Raw genomic sequence first — 16,845 nt, forward strand, 5'->3', positions numbered from 1 at the left:
CTCCCCCCCTCGCAGCTCTCTGGTATTGGTGCCCACTCAAGTGCCTGACTCTCACCTCGCCTTGCCTCGTCCGGGAGCGCTGCTTTTTCAACCATAAGGAGGAGAGACAGAGCTCTCCTTCTTTACCAGCTTCGTCTTATCTTTTTTCCGGGAAAGGAAAAGACAACCATCTCGCAGGCGCCAGGAGGAGCCATCAGGCACTGTTTTAGACACCTTTCCAAAGCACGGCGTGCCCTTCAGGGGCCCTGAGGCGAAGCCAAGCTGCCGTACAACATGGCGGCGCTCTGGCGAGGGCGCTTCCGGGTTGAGCCCTGGCTCCGCGGTGCCGCGCGGGCTCTTTCAGCAGGTGGGGGTTCCCCAAAGCAAAATTTGGGGTGGGGGTGCTTCGAGGTGGGCTAGGGAGGGGGACGAGGCTTTGGGGGAGAGGGGAGAGGGGTTCTGCATTTGTAGGAGGGCTAGCAGAAAGCGCCTGGGCTTGCACAGGCAAACGTTCAACAGGTCGAGCTTTGCCTGGGGTGGCTGCGCCTGTTGCATTTCTGCCCGCTTCTTTCCCCTCTGACAAAAAGTCGGGGCGCAGAAGGGAGAAAGAACGCAGTCTGCTCTGATGGACATTTGCTCCCCCCACCCCGCTTTGCAAAGGAGCCCATGAAATCGAAGTGGGTGGATTCTTGGGGTGCAATTGGCACACGGGGGGCGCGGGAACAAGTCAGCACGCCTGGCTGTGGGAGATGGGCATTGCAATCCCCGGCCCCAGCTGCAGAAAGCATGCTCAGCCCTGTTCTGTTCCTCCCCCTTGGGATTTATTTTGTTTGCTTAAAAGTTGCCCAAACTTGCCTGGACCCCAGGAAGGCCACCCTATGCTTGCAGTACTGGCTTCGGGGAAAATGCAGGCTGGCACCCAAGGAGGCAACCGGAGGCCCCATTGCATGCACCTTGTGCAGTTCCAGCTAGCCTGTGTGAACGAGGTCAAATCATCCCAAACCCAGGTCAAGAAAGAAAGCAACATGGATTGGGGAAAGGAGTGTGTGCAGAAGTTATGTTAGGATGCAGTCTGGATGAGCGGCTTCTGATTAGACAAATAGGTGAATGGACTGCTAACTGTAGGGTCCTTGGTGCTCCCCGAGCTTGGTGGTTTTCTTGCAGGCGTTTCATGACCCAACTAGGTAACATCATCAGTGCTAGTGGGGTGTGCAGAGAGGAAGAGGAGGACTTGTGGGGTCCTTGGCGCTCCCTGAGCCTGGTGGTTTTCTTGCAGATGTTTCATGACCCAACTAGGTAACATCATCAGTGCAAGAAGGGAGGGGGGGTTGTGGCAAGGAGGGGGAGGGGGAGGAGGAGGAGGAGGACAAGGAGGAGGAGGAAGAGGACTGTGGGGTCCTTGGTGTTCTCTGGGTTTTCTTGTAGACGTTTCATGACCCAACTAGGTAACATCATCAATGCTAGAAGGGAGTGGGGTTTGCAGAGTGGAGGAGGAGGAGGAGGAGGAGGAAGAGAAGGAGGATTGTGGGTCCTTGGTGCTCTCTGCACTTAATTATTTTCTTGCAGACATTTCATTACCCGACTAGGTAACATTATCAGTGTTAGAAGGGAATGGAGTTGGCTCTTATTTTTATCTATTAGTGGCTTGTCTGTCAGTGTTGGTGGAAGTGGTCGTGGTACTTCCTTGATTGGGGTATCTTTTACTTCTTGATTGTTGATCGAATATTAATCTTGGTGTTAATCTCTGCTCATCTTGATATTGATTGCTGGTGAATAGGTTCTTTTTGTTTCCTTTAGATTGTCTCTTTTCAACGGTATGTACACATTGTTTATCTCTATGCGACTGTTCATGGTTGATTTGTCTTGAGTGCCACAAATTCTCTGGTGGTTTTGGACTTGGCTTGATCTAGAATTCTCACACCAAGATTAATACTGGATTAACCATCAAGAATCCAGAGTCCCCTCACTGCAAGATGGGCAGCAAATCAATTTAATAAATAAATATAAATAAACAAACTACCAATGCAGACAAAGATGCTAATTGTAAACAGTTGGTGGCTTGAGAGTGCTGTCCCCGTCTTTTTAACTTGGCCTGTTTCTGTACCATCTTATGGTTTGTACTTGAAATCTGCTCAGAGTCACTTAGATAGTGAGATGGATGGTGTACAAATTGGATGCACAAATGCATAAAATAATTACTAGCTTCCTTGAGGCCACCGTGCCATAACCAAAAGTCTCTAACAGTTCCTGCCAAATTGCCATGATGTTAATGGTACAGAAGAAGAGAAGTGAGTCCATTAATGGGCTGTTGCTAACGCTGTTTTAATAATTACTGAAACTGAAAAATATTTATTTCAAGCATGTTCTGCTGTTCACTCTCTCAGCTTTTCAGGACTTTTAGCGGTTCGGTCCCCCTGTTTCTTTGACTCAACCTTGCCCACCCAGACAGCTACAAAACCAGTCTAAAGATTCCTAACTGGATCCACACAGCTAGTGCACAGGGCCAAAGTTGACTGTGGGCAGGATCTATTTCCAGCAAGATATGCTTCTAAGCTATAGGTCAACCCTTCTGGCCTTAAATCATGTTTCTTGTCAACTGATTAACCTGGGATCTGGAATACTGAAGCTTTAGCAGAATTCCTTACCTCTTCCTCCACTGGTTGAAGAATGTAGTCAACGAGGACGGATTTCTAACTCTCAGCAGGACACGTCCAACGGACCTCAAATCTCCCCTTGTTGATTCTTGTAGGACATTTTCAGTTGGTTGAGCAAGTCAGGCAGTTCTCCAGAGATAACACGATGGTGTCAAACGGGAGGAACTGGATGGTCTCCAACCTCAAGTCCGGAATGCAGGCAATGCAGAGGCCTGATATTAGTTAACAATGAAGGTTATAGCTAGGAAACCGGAGTGGGTAACCTCATATTTATAAATACTTGCTGATCTTTTGGATGGTTCTCCATGTTGGCAGATGTGCAGACCACAAGCCCAGCTTCTCAGTTTCCTCAAGGGCAAGCTACAGAAATAAGTACAGGTAATCCTTGACTTACGGCCGCAATTGAGCCCAACGTTTCTGTTACTAAGTGAGACATTTGTGAAGTGGTCCTTTGCCCTTGGGGAAAACTAGAAACCTGAAATGGACCAAAGCACCCAGGGGAACTTTCCCAGACAGCAAAGTCAATGGGGGAAGCCAAGATTTGCTTAACAAGCTCAAGTTTCACTTAACAACTCCTACACACCTTAAAGCAATTCACCGTATCTTGTCTTGCTTATATTTGAAGGGCAGACGTTGAATAATATCTACTGCTGTTTTAAAATGTTTTCTCTTTTTTTACACAGGGAAGAAGAATGAGTATGACCTTGTTGTTATCGGAGGGGGCTCTGGCGGATTGGCTTGTGCTAAAGAAGGTACACTGGCTGAGGAATTCTGGGAGTCGAAGTCCACAAGTCATAAAAGGTCCAAGTGTAAAGACCCCTGGTCTAAAGAGAAAAGGAACTCTTTTTATTATTTTTCTGTCCACAATTCTCCCAGAATTGTTATATTTGCTACTAACTACTAGAGGCACTATGGGACCGGTTTTATTCTTGTATTGTAGTGGGACTCGAGGTCAAAAGTGGTCCTATAGTGCCCCCTAGTGGCCCGTACCAAATCTATCAACTTGCAAGAAAAAGTTGGAAATCCCATCTCCACAAGAGAATGTTTGGGACAACTAATATAAGACCTTTATCTAAATAAAGCTTCAGTTGTCTTTGGACCAGTTTGTAGAGCATCTCTATTACTGTATCCTTGTCTTCAAACACATCTGTAACTTTTATTTCTCTTTGTTTAAGCTGCCCAGTTTGGAAAGAAGGTAGCTGTCCTAGATTATGTGGAGCCTTCTCCAAGAGGTGAGTCACAATCTGAGCGAATTGCAAAAATCTGTCCTTGTTGTGATCTTAAATGTCTTAAGGCTAGCTGGAGAATTCTGGGAGTTGACGTCCACCAATCTTAAAGTTACACACAGTTGGATGCCCCTGATTTAGAGTGATCCTCAACTTAAATTCTGTTGCTATGTGAGAAATTTAAGTTGAGTTTTGCTCCATTTTAAGATTCCTCTTGCCCCATTTGTTCAGCGAATGGCTGCGGGTTGCTAAATTAGTAACGGCTCCTTCTCAAAGTTCATAAATGCAACGGATGGCGTTGTTGGATCTAATGGGGCATAAGAACAAGTTGCTCAGGACTTGAGAACAAACTCCACCCATGAATGAGCATGTGGCTTTTCCCCTTCTCCAGGAACCAAATGGGGGCTTGGTGGGACATGTGTGAACGTGGGTTGCATTCCAAAGAAGTTGATGCACCAAGCGGCCCTCCTGGGACATTCGATCCGAGATGCCCAACATTATGGCTGGAACGTACCCCACCGTATCAGCCACGACTGGTAAGGCAACTCTCCTGCCTGTTTTTTGCAACTTACCTGTGCACAAACCCTTCAAAAGATCCCAGAAGAACTGGGAAGATTTGTTTCAGAAGAGAAAGGCTGTAGGACATTGTCTTCTCCTGAGTTGGTCTATGGATTCATCCACTCTAGGCTATGTGTTTGCCTAGAAGGGAAGAGGATTTTTTTTTTTGCCCCAAATAATTTCACTTTCAAATACGAAGATTTTAGATTTATTGAGAGTATGCTAAGCCAGGACATTTTTTCCCCTATTATCATCTTTGGGTTAGGACAGGGGTCTTCAAACTTGGTCCTTTGATGACTTGTGCACTTCAACTCCCAGAATTTGCTTGGCTGAGGAATTCTGGGAGTTGAAGTCCACAAGTCATAAAAGGGCCAAGTTTGAAGACCCCCTGGGTTAGGAGGATTTACCATTTGGATTTTAAAAAGTCCATCTTTTCTATGTTCCTCTTTTTGTTTTGTAGGCTTCGACTGTCCTGAAAAATTCTAATTTAAAAACAAGACAAAACACGGCTACTTGTACTTATATTTTCCACTAACGCCCGTCAATTCCTGTCTCTTAAATCCCTTAAATCCATTCAGCCTTGTAATTCCTCTCTCTCTCTTTTTGCCTGCCAGGTCTGTGATGGCCAAGGGGGTTCAGAACTATGTCAAATCCTTGAATTGGGGACACAGGTTACAGTTACAAGATAAGTAAGTGCCTCTTTTTTTTCCTGTGCCTCCAAACACTTGGATTTAATTTTTGAAAATTCAGTGTAAAGATGTGTAAAGAGTTCAAGGGAACATTGCCTTCTCACTAATGAGTTTCCTCTTGGTTGTATCTTGCTTCAGGATCCCTGGCTTCTGATGGTAGTTTTGCACCTCCAAGTCCCTCTTGTTTTGTTATTTATTATTATGCATCTTATTTTCCCACGATTTACTTGTACTTTTATTTCTATTTCGTATTGATTTGCTTCGTTTAAAAATCATTTATTGATTTATTTTATTTCTCATCATTTCCTAATGATAGTAGAGGATAGTGAAGGAAGCAAAGATGGTGCCAGTCAGAATAGGTGCCTTGGGTGCAATCCCAAAACATCTGGAGCACCACTTGAATAGCATCGGCATTGATACACTCCCCATCGGTCAATTGCCAAGGGCCGCTTAACTCAGAACAGCTTACATCCTGGGGGGAATATTTTAATATAATTAAAACAACAGCAGCAACATCTTCCTATGCCAGGTCCTTAATTAAATGCTTAATTGAGAGTGAAACTGGCTTGCAAAGGTGTCTGATACAGAGGTTGAGTGGACCTCTAGCTATTATTACTACTGCTCTTACTGCATTTATCTTCTTCTCATTTTCCTCCTCCATCTCCTCTTTCTTCCCCTCTATCTCTTCTTCCTCCTCCTTCTCCACCTTCCTCTTATTCCTCTTCCTCCTCCTCTGTCCCTTCTTCCATCTCCTCCTCCTTCTCCTCCACTCTTCTCCTATTCCTTCTCCATCTCATCTATCCCTTCTTCTTTCCCTCTCCTCCTCCCTCTCCTCCTATTCTTCCTCTTTCTCTATCCCTTCTTCCATCTTCTCCTCCTCCTTCTCAACTCTTCTCCTATTCCTCCTTCTCTATCTCATCTATCCCTTCTTTCCCTCTCCTCCTCCCTCTCCTCCTATTCTTCCTCTTTCTCTATCCCTTCTTCCATCTTCTCCTCCTCAACTCTTCTCCTATTCCTCCTTCTCCATCTCATCTATCCCTTCTTCGTCCCCCCTCCTCCTCCCTCTTCTCCTCTTCTTCATCCTTCTCTGTCCCTTCTTCCATCTCCTCCTCCCCCTTCTCCTCCTCCTCCTTCTCGACTCTTCTCCTATTCCTCCTTCTCCATCTCATCTATCCCTTCTTCCACCTTTTTTTCCTCCTCCTGCTCCACCCTCTTCTCTTATTCTTCCTCCTCTTCCTCCATTTTCCTTTATCTCTTCTTTCACCTCCTCCTCTCCCTCCTCCTCCTCCTCCTCCTCCTCCTCCTCCTTTTCCAGAAAGGTCAAATATTTCAATCTGAAAGGCAGCTTTGTGGATGCACACACTATCCGTGGCGTAGGAAAAGGAAACAAGGAGGTAAGAAGGCTCTAACCCCTACCCCGATCCCATGAAGCTGTCCTTCGGTGTTTTAACGCGTCATTTGAACCCGGGCAGGAACATCCACGAGGCTTTTGTTCAGAAGTTAAATGATGTTCAAAAGTTAACCACTCTCCCTTTGGGAGGTGTGCCCGGTGCCTGTTCTGTTCCAAACAGGAGATTTGCTTTATTCCTGCTTGACACAGACAGATGAACTCCAAAGACGGATTAATATTCAGATTATTTATTCTTCAGGAATCTCTAAACAATAACTCACAGTTAATGAAGTGTTCCTCTGAGGCACGTTTCGTAATCTGAATATTCATCCGTCTTTGGAGTTCATCTGTCCGTGTCAAGCAGGAATAAAGCAAATCTGCTGTTTGGAACAGAACAGTCAAAAATTAAAGGTAAATTCGCCCCATGTTCGTACGGAGCAAAGGACCTCGTGGCTGTAGTACACAAAAACTTTTCATACTGGCATGTAGCCAGGAAATCCTGTCCTAAACATTGAAGTTCCTCCCAATGACCAATTAGAACACAGATATAACCATGTAACAACTAAAACTACATTTCCCAGAAGTCCATCTCTTAAGGAGACAGGTTTTTTAACTCTTAAAATGCTACTTATATATGCTCTGGCCAGATGGTTACATACTGGTCCAGCACAGTGCCCATGCAAAGGGCAGGGCGTAATTCACATAAATGCAGATGCCATTTTAACTGTTTTGACAGACTTCCCCCCTCCAGTGCCATTGAACCAGGTTGCTGGGGTGTGTTAACCCTGGTTTCTGGATGAGTCCAGCCCCTGCAATTTATCCGGAATAAAAATCCCTTTTAGTCTATTAATGCGAATCAGATTATTGACCTATAATTGCAATGATATTATATTTTGGGAGATAACCACGTTCTCCCAACATGGCATGAAGACCCAGGATGGTCTAGAGAAGCTCAGATAGAATTATTCTTCCTGTTTTTCTTTTTTCTTTAATTATTCCTAGACGCTGCTCACCGCAGACCACATAGTTCTTGCCACTGGTGGCAGACCAAGATACCCCGCCGAGGTAACCCATCTTAGTTCGTTCCTACCTGGCATTAACTGAGTTAACTTCAGTGCAGCGTTTTGGCTGATCTGGGGTTAAAGATTGATCGACAGCAAGGCTTCTCAACCTTGGCCATGTTGAAGCTAGGTGGACTTCTACTCCCAGAATTCCCCAGCCAGCATTGGGTGGGCTTGACACTCCCAGAATCCCCCAGTCATGCAGATATTGCAAAGATGATGATTATTATTTTTTTTAAAGAAGAAAACCAATAAACTCCCGAAGCAATTTCGGTGCACGGGGAGCGACAAGAGTCCCGTTTAATTCTTCGTACATGTTGATCTTTACCTGTCCCATCTCTTCTGTGAATATTTCCAGAACATTCTCTCGTATGATGAACAGTTGAGGGCAGGATAGGAAGTAACAGGTGGAAGCTTATCAAAGAAAGAGTCAACTTGGAACTAAAGATAAATTTCCTGACCGTTTAGAACAGGGGTCTTCAAACTTGGCCCTTTGATGACTTGTGGACTTCAACTCCCAGAATTCCTCAGCTGAGGAATTCTGGAAGTCCACAAGTCATCAAAGGGCCAAGTTTGAAGACCCCTGGTTTAGAACAATCAGTGGAACAGCTTGCCACTTGCGATTGTGGGTGCTCCATCACTGGAAGTTTTCAAAAAGACTAAAACAACTTCTCCTGCCTTGAGAGGGTTGGATTAGAAGACCTCTAAGGTCCCTTCCAGCGCTGTGATTCCGTTTCTTCTTGTTTTCAGGTTCCAGGAGCCCAAGAGTTTGGGATTACAAGCGACGACATTTTCTGGCTAAAAAGATCCCCTGGAAAAACGTAAGCCCTTTTTGTCTAGCGCTGGTTTTTTTCCGCTGTTTGGGCAGGGAGAATTTTACTTGATTTTCATCGTTATGCTCCTCCCGGCTTCTCCTGCTAACCTTTGGCTGCTAAATAGAATTTTATCCTTCGAGGCGGGCCTTTCTCCAAAGCCTGTGATGTCATATCATGCCCCCCCAAATTGTGTGCAGGAATTATTGTGGTTTTTTTTAAAAAAAAAAAAGTTTTGTGTCCAACGGGGATGTTAACAGAAAACGGGCATAACTGAATAAATACAAATTAATGCAGACTGATCCTTTTAAGCTTAATTTTCATTTTGTGTGTGTGTGCCTTTTCTTTCTCTGAATATATGCTTTCTTTCTCCCTTTGGCTTTTTAAGTTTTGTTGTTGGCTTTGTGACTTCAGTAGAGCCAACAACGTAGGTTCCAATTCCGGATGGGAAATCTGTAAATCGGATTGAACAGAGATGTGTGTCCGAATAGAGTAATCAGTGGCTGTGTATGTTTATGTGGAGTAAACAGGAGCGATTCCAACTCGGTGTCCAATAATCCTGGCTGTGTGAGGTTTGCTGCACTTGTCTGAACCAGGAGAGGGCAGCAAGGGTTTATATTACAGAATAGTCTTCCTTCCATTGCTGTGGTTTTTTTTGGTATTACGGAGGAAAATACCCTTAATATCCATACAGTCTGGCTGGGGGAAAATGTACAAAGCAGGAAAGGGGTTCCTGAAAGCTGTTCTTCCCTTCCCTTCCCTTCCCTTCACTTCACTTCACTTCTCATTTACTTCCTTTCCTTTCTTTCCCTATTCCTTTCCCCATTCCTTTTCCTTTTTTCCTCTCCTTCCTTCCTTCCTTCCCTCCTCCCTCCCCCTTTCCTTCCTTCCTTCCTTCCTTTCTTCCTTCCTTCCTTCCTTCCTTCCTGCCTCCCCCCTTCCTTTCTTCCTTCTCCACATCCTCTTCCTTTCTTCCTCCTTCCCTTCCTTTCTTCTCCTCTCCTTCTCTAAGTCTAGAGAAAAGAAGGACTAGACATGAGAGCAGTATTCCAGTATTTGAGGGGGCTGCCCCAAAGAAAATGGGATCAACTTATTTTCCCAAGCAAGGACAAGAAGCAACGGGTGGAAACTAACCAAGGAGAGAAGCCACCTGGAATTAAGGAGAAACTTCCTAACGGTGAGAACAATTAACCAGTGGAACAGCTTGCCACCAGACCTTGTGGGTGCTCCACCACGGGAGGTTTTTAAGAAGAGACTGGACAGCCGTTGGTCTGAAATGGTATAGGGTCTGCGGCTGGAGCAGGGGGCTGGACTAGAAGGCCTCCATGGTCCCTTCCAGCTCTGTTCAGAATTGAAAATACTTCCGATGCCTGGATGTGTCCCAGGCTGTGTGTGTGTGTGTCTGAAAAAGAGCTAAGCAAACAATTTCTCTGAAAATGGGTTCCAGCCCCGTCTCCTGTGTTGCATGTTGTAACAGTGTCGTGTTAGAAGCTCCCTGTTATTTATACTTTGCATTCTTCAGCTTTAGTCAAAATAAGCCCGAAGGGGGTACAGTAGTAAGTAACGCTGTGCTTTGTCAACCGTGTTTCACAGCAGACAGGGAAAGAGATGCTCAAAGGCTGCATTTAGTAACTGTTCCATCAAGCAGGTTTCTCCCACCCCCCTTTTTTTCCCCAATCCTCCTTTGTTTTTTTTTTTTGTTTTTTTTTAATCTGTATGGTTTGTTGCATTGTAAATGAGCTGGCTGCGATTGATCAATGGCTGTGTGGAAGAGAGAGGCTTGCCCCAAGTTTTGTATAATAATAATAATGATGATGATGATGATGATGAAGAAGAAGAAGAAGAAGAAGAAGAAGAAGAAGAAGAAGAAGAAGAAGAAGAAGAAGAAGAAGAAGAAGAAGAAGAAGAAGAAGAAGAAGAAGAAGAAGAAGAAGAAGTAGTAGTAGTAGTAGTAGTAGTAGTAGTAGTAGTAGTAGTAGTAGTAGTAGTAGTAGTTGGAAGGGACCTTGGAGGTCATCAAGTCCAGCTCCCTGCTCAGGCAGGAAACCCTATATCATTCCAGACAAATGGCTGTCCAGTCTCTTCTTAAAAACTTCCAGTGTTGGAGCATTCACCACTTCTGGAGGCAGGTAGTTCCACTGGTTAATTGTTCTGACTGTCAGGAAGTTTCTCCTTAGTTCTAGGTTGCTTCTCTCCTTGATTAGTTTCCATCCGTTGCTTCTCATCCTGCCTTCTCATCCTGCCTTTGGAGAACAGCTTGACTCTCTCTTCTTTGGGGCAGCCCCTGAGATATTGGAAGGTTGCTATCCTGTCCCCCCTCGTCCTTCTCTTCATTAAAACTGGAAATACCCAATTCCAGCAGCCGTTCCTCATATGCTTTAGCCTCAAGTCCCCTAATCATCTTTGTTGCTCTTCTCTGCACTCTTTCTAGAGTCTCAACATCTTTTTTACATCGTGGTGACGAAAACTGGAGGCAGTCTTCCAAGTGTGGCCTTACCAAGGCCTTGTAAAGTGGTATTAATATGAAGGTGTCTTGTTCCTCATTTGCAGTCATAGTCACAGAGCCTTAGAATGACAGACATAACAGAATGACAGAGTTGGGAGGGACCTTGGAGGTCATCTAGTCCAACCCCCTGCTCAGGCAGGAAACCCTACGCCCTTTCAGACAAACGGTTGTCCCATCTCATCTTAAAAACCTCCAGTGATGGAGCATTCACAGCTTCTGGAAAGAAGGACTAGGGGTGACATGATAGCAGCATTTCCAGCATTTGAGGGGCTGCCACAAAGAAGGGGGGGGTCAACTTATTTTTCCAAAGCCCCTGAAGGCAGGACAAGAAACAACGGATGGAAACTAACCAAGGAGAGAAGCAACCTGGAATTAAGGAGAAACTTCCTGACAGAACAATTAAGTTGTAGGTGCTCCATCCCTGGAGGCTTTTAAGAAGCGTCTGGACAACCATCTGTCTGAAAGGGTAGAGATTCTCCTGCTCGAGCAGGGGGTTGGACTAGAAGACCTCCAAGGTCCCTTCCGGCTGTATTCTGACTGATCGCCTGCCGAAGATTCGTGTGGATGGCTTCAGATAAATACCTGCAGGCGCATTCTTTCAGATGTAGGGCTGACAGCTCACAGCCTCCCTCGAGAAGTACATCATGCTCCTTGCTGCCTCCTCCTCCTCCTCCTCCTCCTCCTCCTCCTCCTCCTCCTCCTCCTCAATGGAATTACATTATTAGTACCTAGTGAGGATTAGCACTGACATGGGCATTGTCTTGCAGATTTGGCCACCCGCGTTTAAGTTTGTCTTCTGGAGGAGCCGTCCCTTCGGCGCACTGTTCTTGGCGCATTCTTTCCATTTTCTCTTTCGGCTAAGGGCGGGATGGAGGGGGGAACATCGCTGGGAAGGGGGTGTGTGGAATCCCCTTTGCAAATTATCTGTATTAAATTGGGTGGACTGTATCCCCACCTCCATTTTCTGCTTTCAGGGCAGCTATGTTTTTTTTTAAAAAAAGTTTTGTTTGCAAAAGGAATTCTTTCTCCTGCGTTTGTCTGTTTTCTTTTGCTCTTTTAGGAAAAAAAGAAGACTCCCCCCCCACTTTAGTTCGACAGGCTCCAGCTTGCCCCAGAGTAATGGCTTCAGACCCTAATGGTCTTTTTATCTGCGGTGTTGTCGTCCCCCCCCCACTTTGGGTGTGCTTTTAATGGGTTGTTCTACTATCCAATGTGGTGGTGTTGTTGTTTTTATTACCATTTGGCTGGTGAAATTCTGGATGGCGAGTATAAGTTTCAGCAGGGACTTTTTTTGTGCTGCTTGGATGGACTACATGCCCTCAAGAACATAGAACCATAGGGCTGGAAGAGGCCTCAGAGGTCTTCTAGTCCAACCCCCTCTTGAAGGCGGGAGACCTTATACCAGTGGTAGGCAAGCTTGGCTCTTTGATGACTCGTGGACTTCAACTCCCAGAATTCCTGAGTCAGCCATGCTGAGGGGAAAGAGAGAGGTTTCCAAGCTGAGCCATGCTGGCTCAGGAATTCTGGGAGTTGAAGTCCACGAGTCATGAGGGGACCATAGTTCCCCCATGCTGGCTCAGGAATTCTGGGAGTTGAAGTCCACGAGTCATGAGGGGACCATAGTTCCCCCATGCTGGCTCAGGAATTCTGGGAGTTGAAGTCCACGAGTCATGAGGGGGCCATAGTTCCCTCATGCTGGCTCAGGAATTCTGGGAGTTGAAGTCCACGAGTCATCAAAGAGCCAAGGTTGCCTACCCTTGCCTTATACCATCCAGTCAAATGGCTGTCCAGTCTCTTCTTGAAAACCTCCAGTGATGGAGCACCCACAACTTCTGGAGGCAGGCCGTTCCACTGGAACTTAATTGTTCTACGTGTGACTTTTTGACTCAGTGACTTTGCTGTGCCTCGTAGTAGAGCTGGTTACACCTCCCTTAACAACCATCTTGCTTAGCAATGCAAGTGTTGGACTCCCTTATGTTCATAAGTTGAGGACTTAACCTGTACTTTGCCTTTGATCCCTTTCTGAAATTTAATGAAAAACTGTTTGAAAAAGAAGCAAGTCAGTTGTTTCAGTCTTGATGGAAGGCACCAGCAGAGTTTGATTTTCAGTTTCTTTCTCTCTTCTCTGTTCCTTCCACAGGTTAGTTGTTGGTGCCAGCTGTATCTTTTAAACTGAGATGCATTGTGGTATCGTTGCGGTGATCGCCTATCACCTAGATGGCTTGTGCTGTTTTCTGCACATTGAAATCCACAACGAAATTGCCGTTCAAAAACAGCACCCCAACAGATTTATTCAGTGATCCAAAAGACATGCAAAAGATCCAAAAGATGCAAGAGAAGGTTTGCAAATTTCCTCGTAAATCTTGCCGTTTTTAGTTTTCCTGTCTTTCTCCCCAAAAAAAATCAAGCAGAATTATTTTTCCTTGACCCGGACGCTTTTCTAGATGTTTCCCTCGAGTGCGCCGGCTTTCTCACTGGCCTCGGATTGGATACTACCGTGATGATCAGGAGCATCCCGCTTCGAGGATTTGACCAGGTAGCTTCTGCGGCTTGTGATCTGCTTTTGATCCCTATCTTGTTTTTTTCTTTGAAGACGTTTCGCTTCTCCTCCAAGAAGCTTTTTCAGGTCTGACTGAATGGTGGGGAATGGAAGGATTTATACTCCTTGCAGACTGCTGGTCATTTGCATCGTTTTAGAGAGTCGTTGAGGCCACCTGGAGGTTTACCTGTGTCCTCGGGGTCACCTGAGTGGTGCAAATGGGTGTGGAACCTTCTTGGCTCCAGGATGTTTTCTGCCCTATGTCCCTTCACTGTTGAAGGCAGGCGCAGTTCCTGAAAAACCACCTTTGGGACAGCCATGACCCGGATGATTGAGAATCTCCATAGACTTTTGATCCCTAGTTGATCCTGAGTTGACAGAGTGTCACCCGGGACCTTCACTGGGTGAACAGAAGTGGGGTTATCGTTGTCTCTTGTTAGCAAATGGCCAGTCTGGTGACGAACCACATGGAAGCGTCCGGGCACCCAGTTTCTAAAGAAATGCAGCCCAACTAACAGTCATAAATCACATTCTCCAATTAGTTTGAAATGCAGGCTTTCCCTCCAGTTCTCCAGCCCGCCAGTTCTTATCATCTCTTATTTCAACAGCCTTGATTCTCACGCTAGGTCCAGTATTGTTATGTCTAGCTAAACTCTCATGCACATTCCTCCCTCCAGCATCATCTCTCTAACTGTAACTCTAAAAGTAAAACATAAGAAGAAAAGGGTTGCATCTCCAACGGTTGTCAAAGCAAAACATCCGATGTTAGCAACGTTGACAGGGTCATAACTCGCTCGCGAAACGTTTTGCTTAGCAACAAATCAAGACAGTCTACCTGTATTAAAAAACTAGCATATATAAACCACAGGCCTCTGCCTCCCCCCACTTCCCCCCTTGCCACCAAGGCTTTGACAGATTAAAATTTGGGGTTACCGTTGTCTCTTGTTAGCAAATGGCCGGTCTGGTGACGAACCACATGGAAGCGTCAGGCACCCGGTTTCTGAAGAAATGCAGTCCAACTAAAGTCAAGAAACTGGACAACGGCCGGCTGCGGGTGACCTGGAAATATGCTGACTCTGGCAAAGAAAAATCGGATGAGTTTGACACGGTGATGTGGGCAGTAGGTAAGGACCCCTCCCCCATACACCTGTAAAACTTTGCTTTGCTCTAGATTGTTGAATTAATCCTGATTTATTTTTGGTCATGGACACAGCTGAGAAACGTTGGAGAACTTGATTCATGGTTGATGACTATTCCGGGCGAGGGTTGCGTGGCTCAATTCTCTTTGCACAAGTCCATCACTTTGGATCCTGGCTTGTGACCAAGCCATCTAGGTTTGTTAGCTGCCCTCCAAATCATTGACTTGGTTCTCTTCTAGCTGCCCCCACCAGCTGCAGGAGCCAGATGCCGTAGCTTGGGAGATATGTGTCAGCTTACTTACTCATTCGCTGCAAAGCTACAGTCTTGAAGAGCCGTAGCTTACGCTGGAATGCAAACACGACCGATGTTTTCAAATTCCGGTCTTTTATTTTTGCTCATTAGCGAGGAGTTCTTCACGCCAGCCGCTGGGGGTTAACCAAACCGGCTTTCCCATCCCCGCTGCTTCAGATCCAGAGCTAAAGTCTAGGCACTCCACCCCAAGGGACGAAGGATTAAGTTGGCTAAGGACTAAAGCTGCCTAATTGATGTGCGCTTCGCTGTCGGGTTTTGTTTGTCTTGGTGTTTTAATTCTCTATCCACACACATCAACGCCAGGTGTCCCGCGCTAACAGACTGGGAAGCTGCGAAAGCACTTCCTGCCTCCAGATGTGTCCATCACAAACCCTGAGTGAAAAGGGACAGCTTGTGGAGGGGGTGGTGGTGGTGGAGATAGGGCTCCTGCCGAGCCCTCTTTTAAGTCACTTAAACAACAAATCTCGGGAGTTGAAACACGCTCTGTAAATTGCATGCGGGCTTGGAGTCACCTTCGTAGAGTTACGGAATACTACCAGGCTGATAAACTTCATGCTTCTTGCATTTGAAGAGAAGGACTTGTGTTCAAGGAGTTACGAGCCCAAGTAGATCTGAAGAGCAGGTCCTGGAAGTGTCAGGCTGATGGATTGAATCACTGAATGATTGATCGTGGTCTATCAAGTTGGTGTTGACTCTTAGCAACCACTTAGATGGATTTTCCTCCAGGACCATTCATCCTGAGTTGGTCCAGCAGGCCTTCTCCTTACCACTAGTATATCCTTACCACTTTCTACAGAGGGATGATTGAGAACATCCTGTCAGACAGCATCACAGTCTGGTTTGGAAGCATCCCTGCTTCAGACAGGAAGGCGGTGCCGAGAGTGGTGAGGACGGCAGAAAAGATTATTAGCAGTTCCTTCCTTTCCATCCAGGACGTGGCATATAAGTGTTGCTTGAGCAGGGTCCACAAGATTGTCTAGGTCACTACACACCCTTATTATTATTATTATTATTATTATTATTATTATTATTATTATTATTACTACTACTACTACTACTACTACTACTACTACTACTACTACTATTCTGCCACATCACATGCTAACTTTTCCAGAGAGGGACGGAAATGGGAAACTCAAAAATCCTCCCTTAGCTGCCCGTTTTCCAGCTTCCTCGCCAAAAAAAACCCCCCAAAATTCCAGTTCGGTGGTAGGAAGCTGCTGAGATAAGCTTTGTGGGGTTGATTATTTTTGATGGCTGATAGCATCTGGGGGGAGAGAAGCCGGGGCAGAGAAAGGAAGAGCGGATTGGCATCCTTTGATGGGGAAGACAGACAGATAACGGGGTGCCGACAGGAGCCATCGGGAGCTTCCAAAAGGAAGTATCGGTTCTCCTTCGGAATTGAATCCATCAAGGTCCCCGGCCAGCCGTCCCGATGGGACTCGGTTGTTTTCTTTCGGAGTTTGGCTCTGGGTTTGCGTGTGGCTGTGTAAGATGATGGTTTTTTTCGACAGATGGGCTGTCCGGCCACATGGGTTATTTATTTATAATACGATCCTCGGTCTCCCCCCCGGCTTAATAGTTTCCTGCGTTTGACATCAAAGATCCTAAAACGGTGAGCTCGCCCCTCCCGCTGTTATTTTCCAACCCCAGCTGGACTTTTTTCAAAAAAAAAAAATTATTTTTCACTATACACCAAAAACTACATAAACATAAATCTTTTCTTCTAACAGAACAGTGCTTTACATTTTAAATATTCTTTACATCTTATTTACATTTTATGTACATCGATAATTATGTCTTTTTCTTTCTCTGTTCTAGCCAATTATAACATTTATTCCAAATTTCATAAAATTCTGACGTCTCCTTGTCTTTTAATTCTAACGTAAGTTTGTTCATTTCTGCGCATTCCAAGGTTTTGTACATAATCATATCATTTGTGGGAATATTTTCACTCTTCCAACATTGCGCATAGGCTA

The 16,845-nt window shown here is 45.5% G+C and overlaps 1 protein-coding gene across 1 annotated transcript in view; it reads left to right on the forward strand.

The window, feature by feature from the left end:
- Positions 1-272: 272 nt before the first annotated feature.
- TXNRD2 (thioredoxin reductase 2) overlaps positions 273-16,845 on the forward strand; it is a 24,146-nt gene continuing 7,573 nt past the window's right edge. Inside the window, exons 1-11 of the mRNA XM_015823593.2 lie at positions 273-346; positions 3,317-3,385; positions 3,809-3,865; positions 4,251-4,395; positions 5,032-5,106; positions 6,422-6,500; positions 7,499-7,561; positions 8,308-8,378; positions 13,016-13,035; positions 13,320-13,411; positions 14,364-14,538. Coding sequence (XP_015679079.1) covers positions 274-346; positions 3,317-3,385; positions 3,809-3,865; positions 4,251-4,395; positions 5,032-5,106; positions 6,422-6,500; positions 7,499-7,561; positions 8,308-8,378; positions 13,016-13,035; positions 13,320-13,411; positions 14,364-14,538 — 919 coding nt within the window. The 5' untranslated portion in view covers position 273. The remainder of the gene's footprint in view (positions 347-3,316; positions 3,386-3,808; positions 3,866-4,250; positions 4,396-5,031; positions 5,107-6,421; positions 6,501-7,498; positions 7,562-8,307; positions 8,379-13,015; positions 13,036-13,319; positions 13,412-14,363; positions 14,539-16,845) is intronic.

Source organism: Protobothrops mucrosquamatus, unplaced genomic scaffold (assembly GCF_001527695.2).
Source record: "Protobothrops mucrosquamatus isolate PMUCROS unplaced genomic scaffold, P.Mucros_1.0 scaffold1924, whole genome shotgun sequence".
NCBI lineage: Eukaryota > Metazoa > Chordata > Lepidosauria > Squamata > Viperidae > Protobothrops > Protobothrops mucrosquamatus.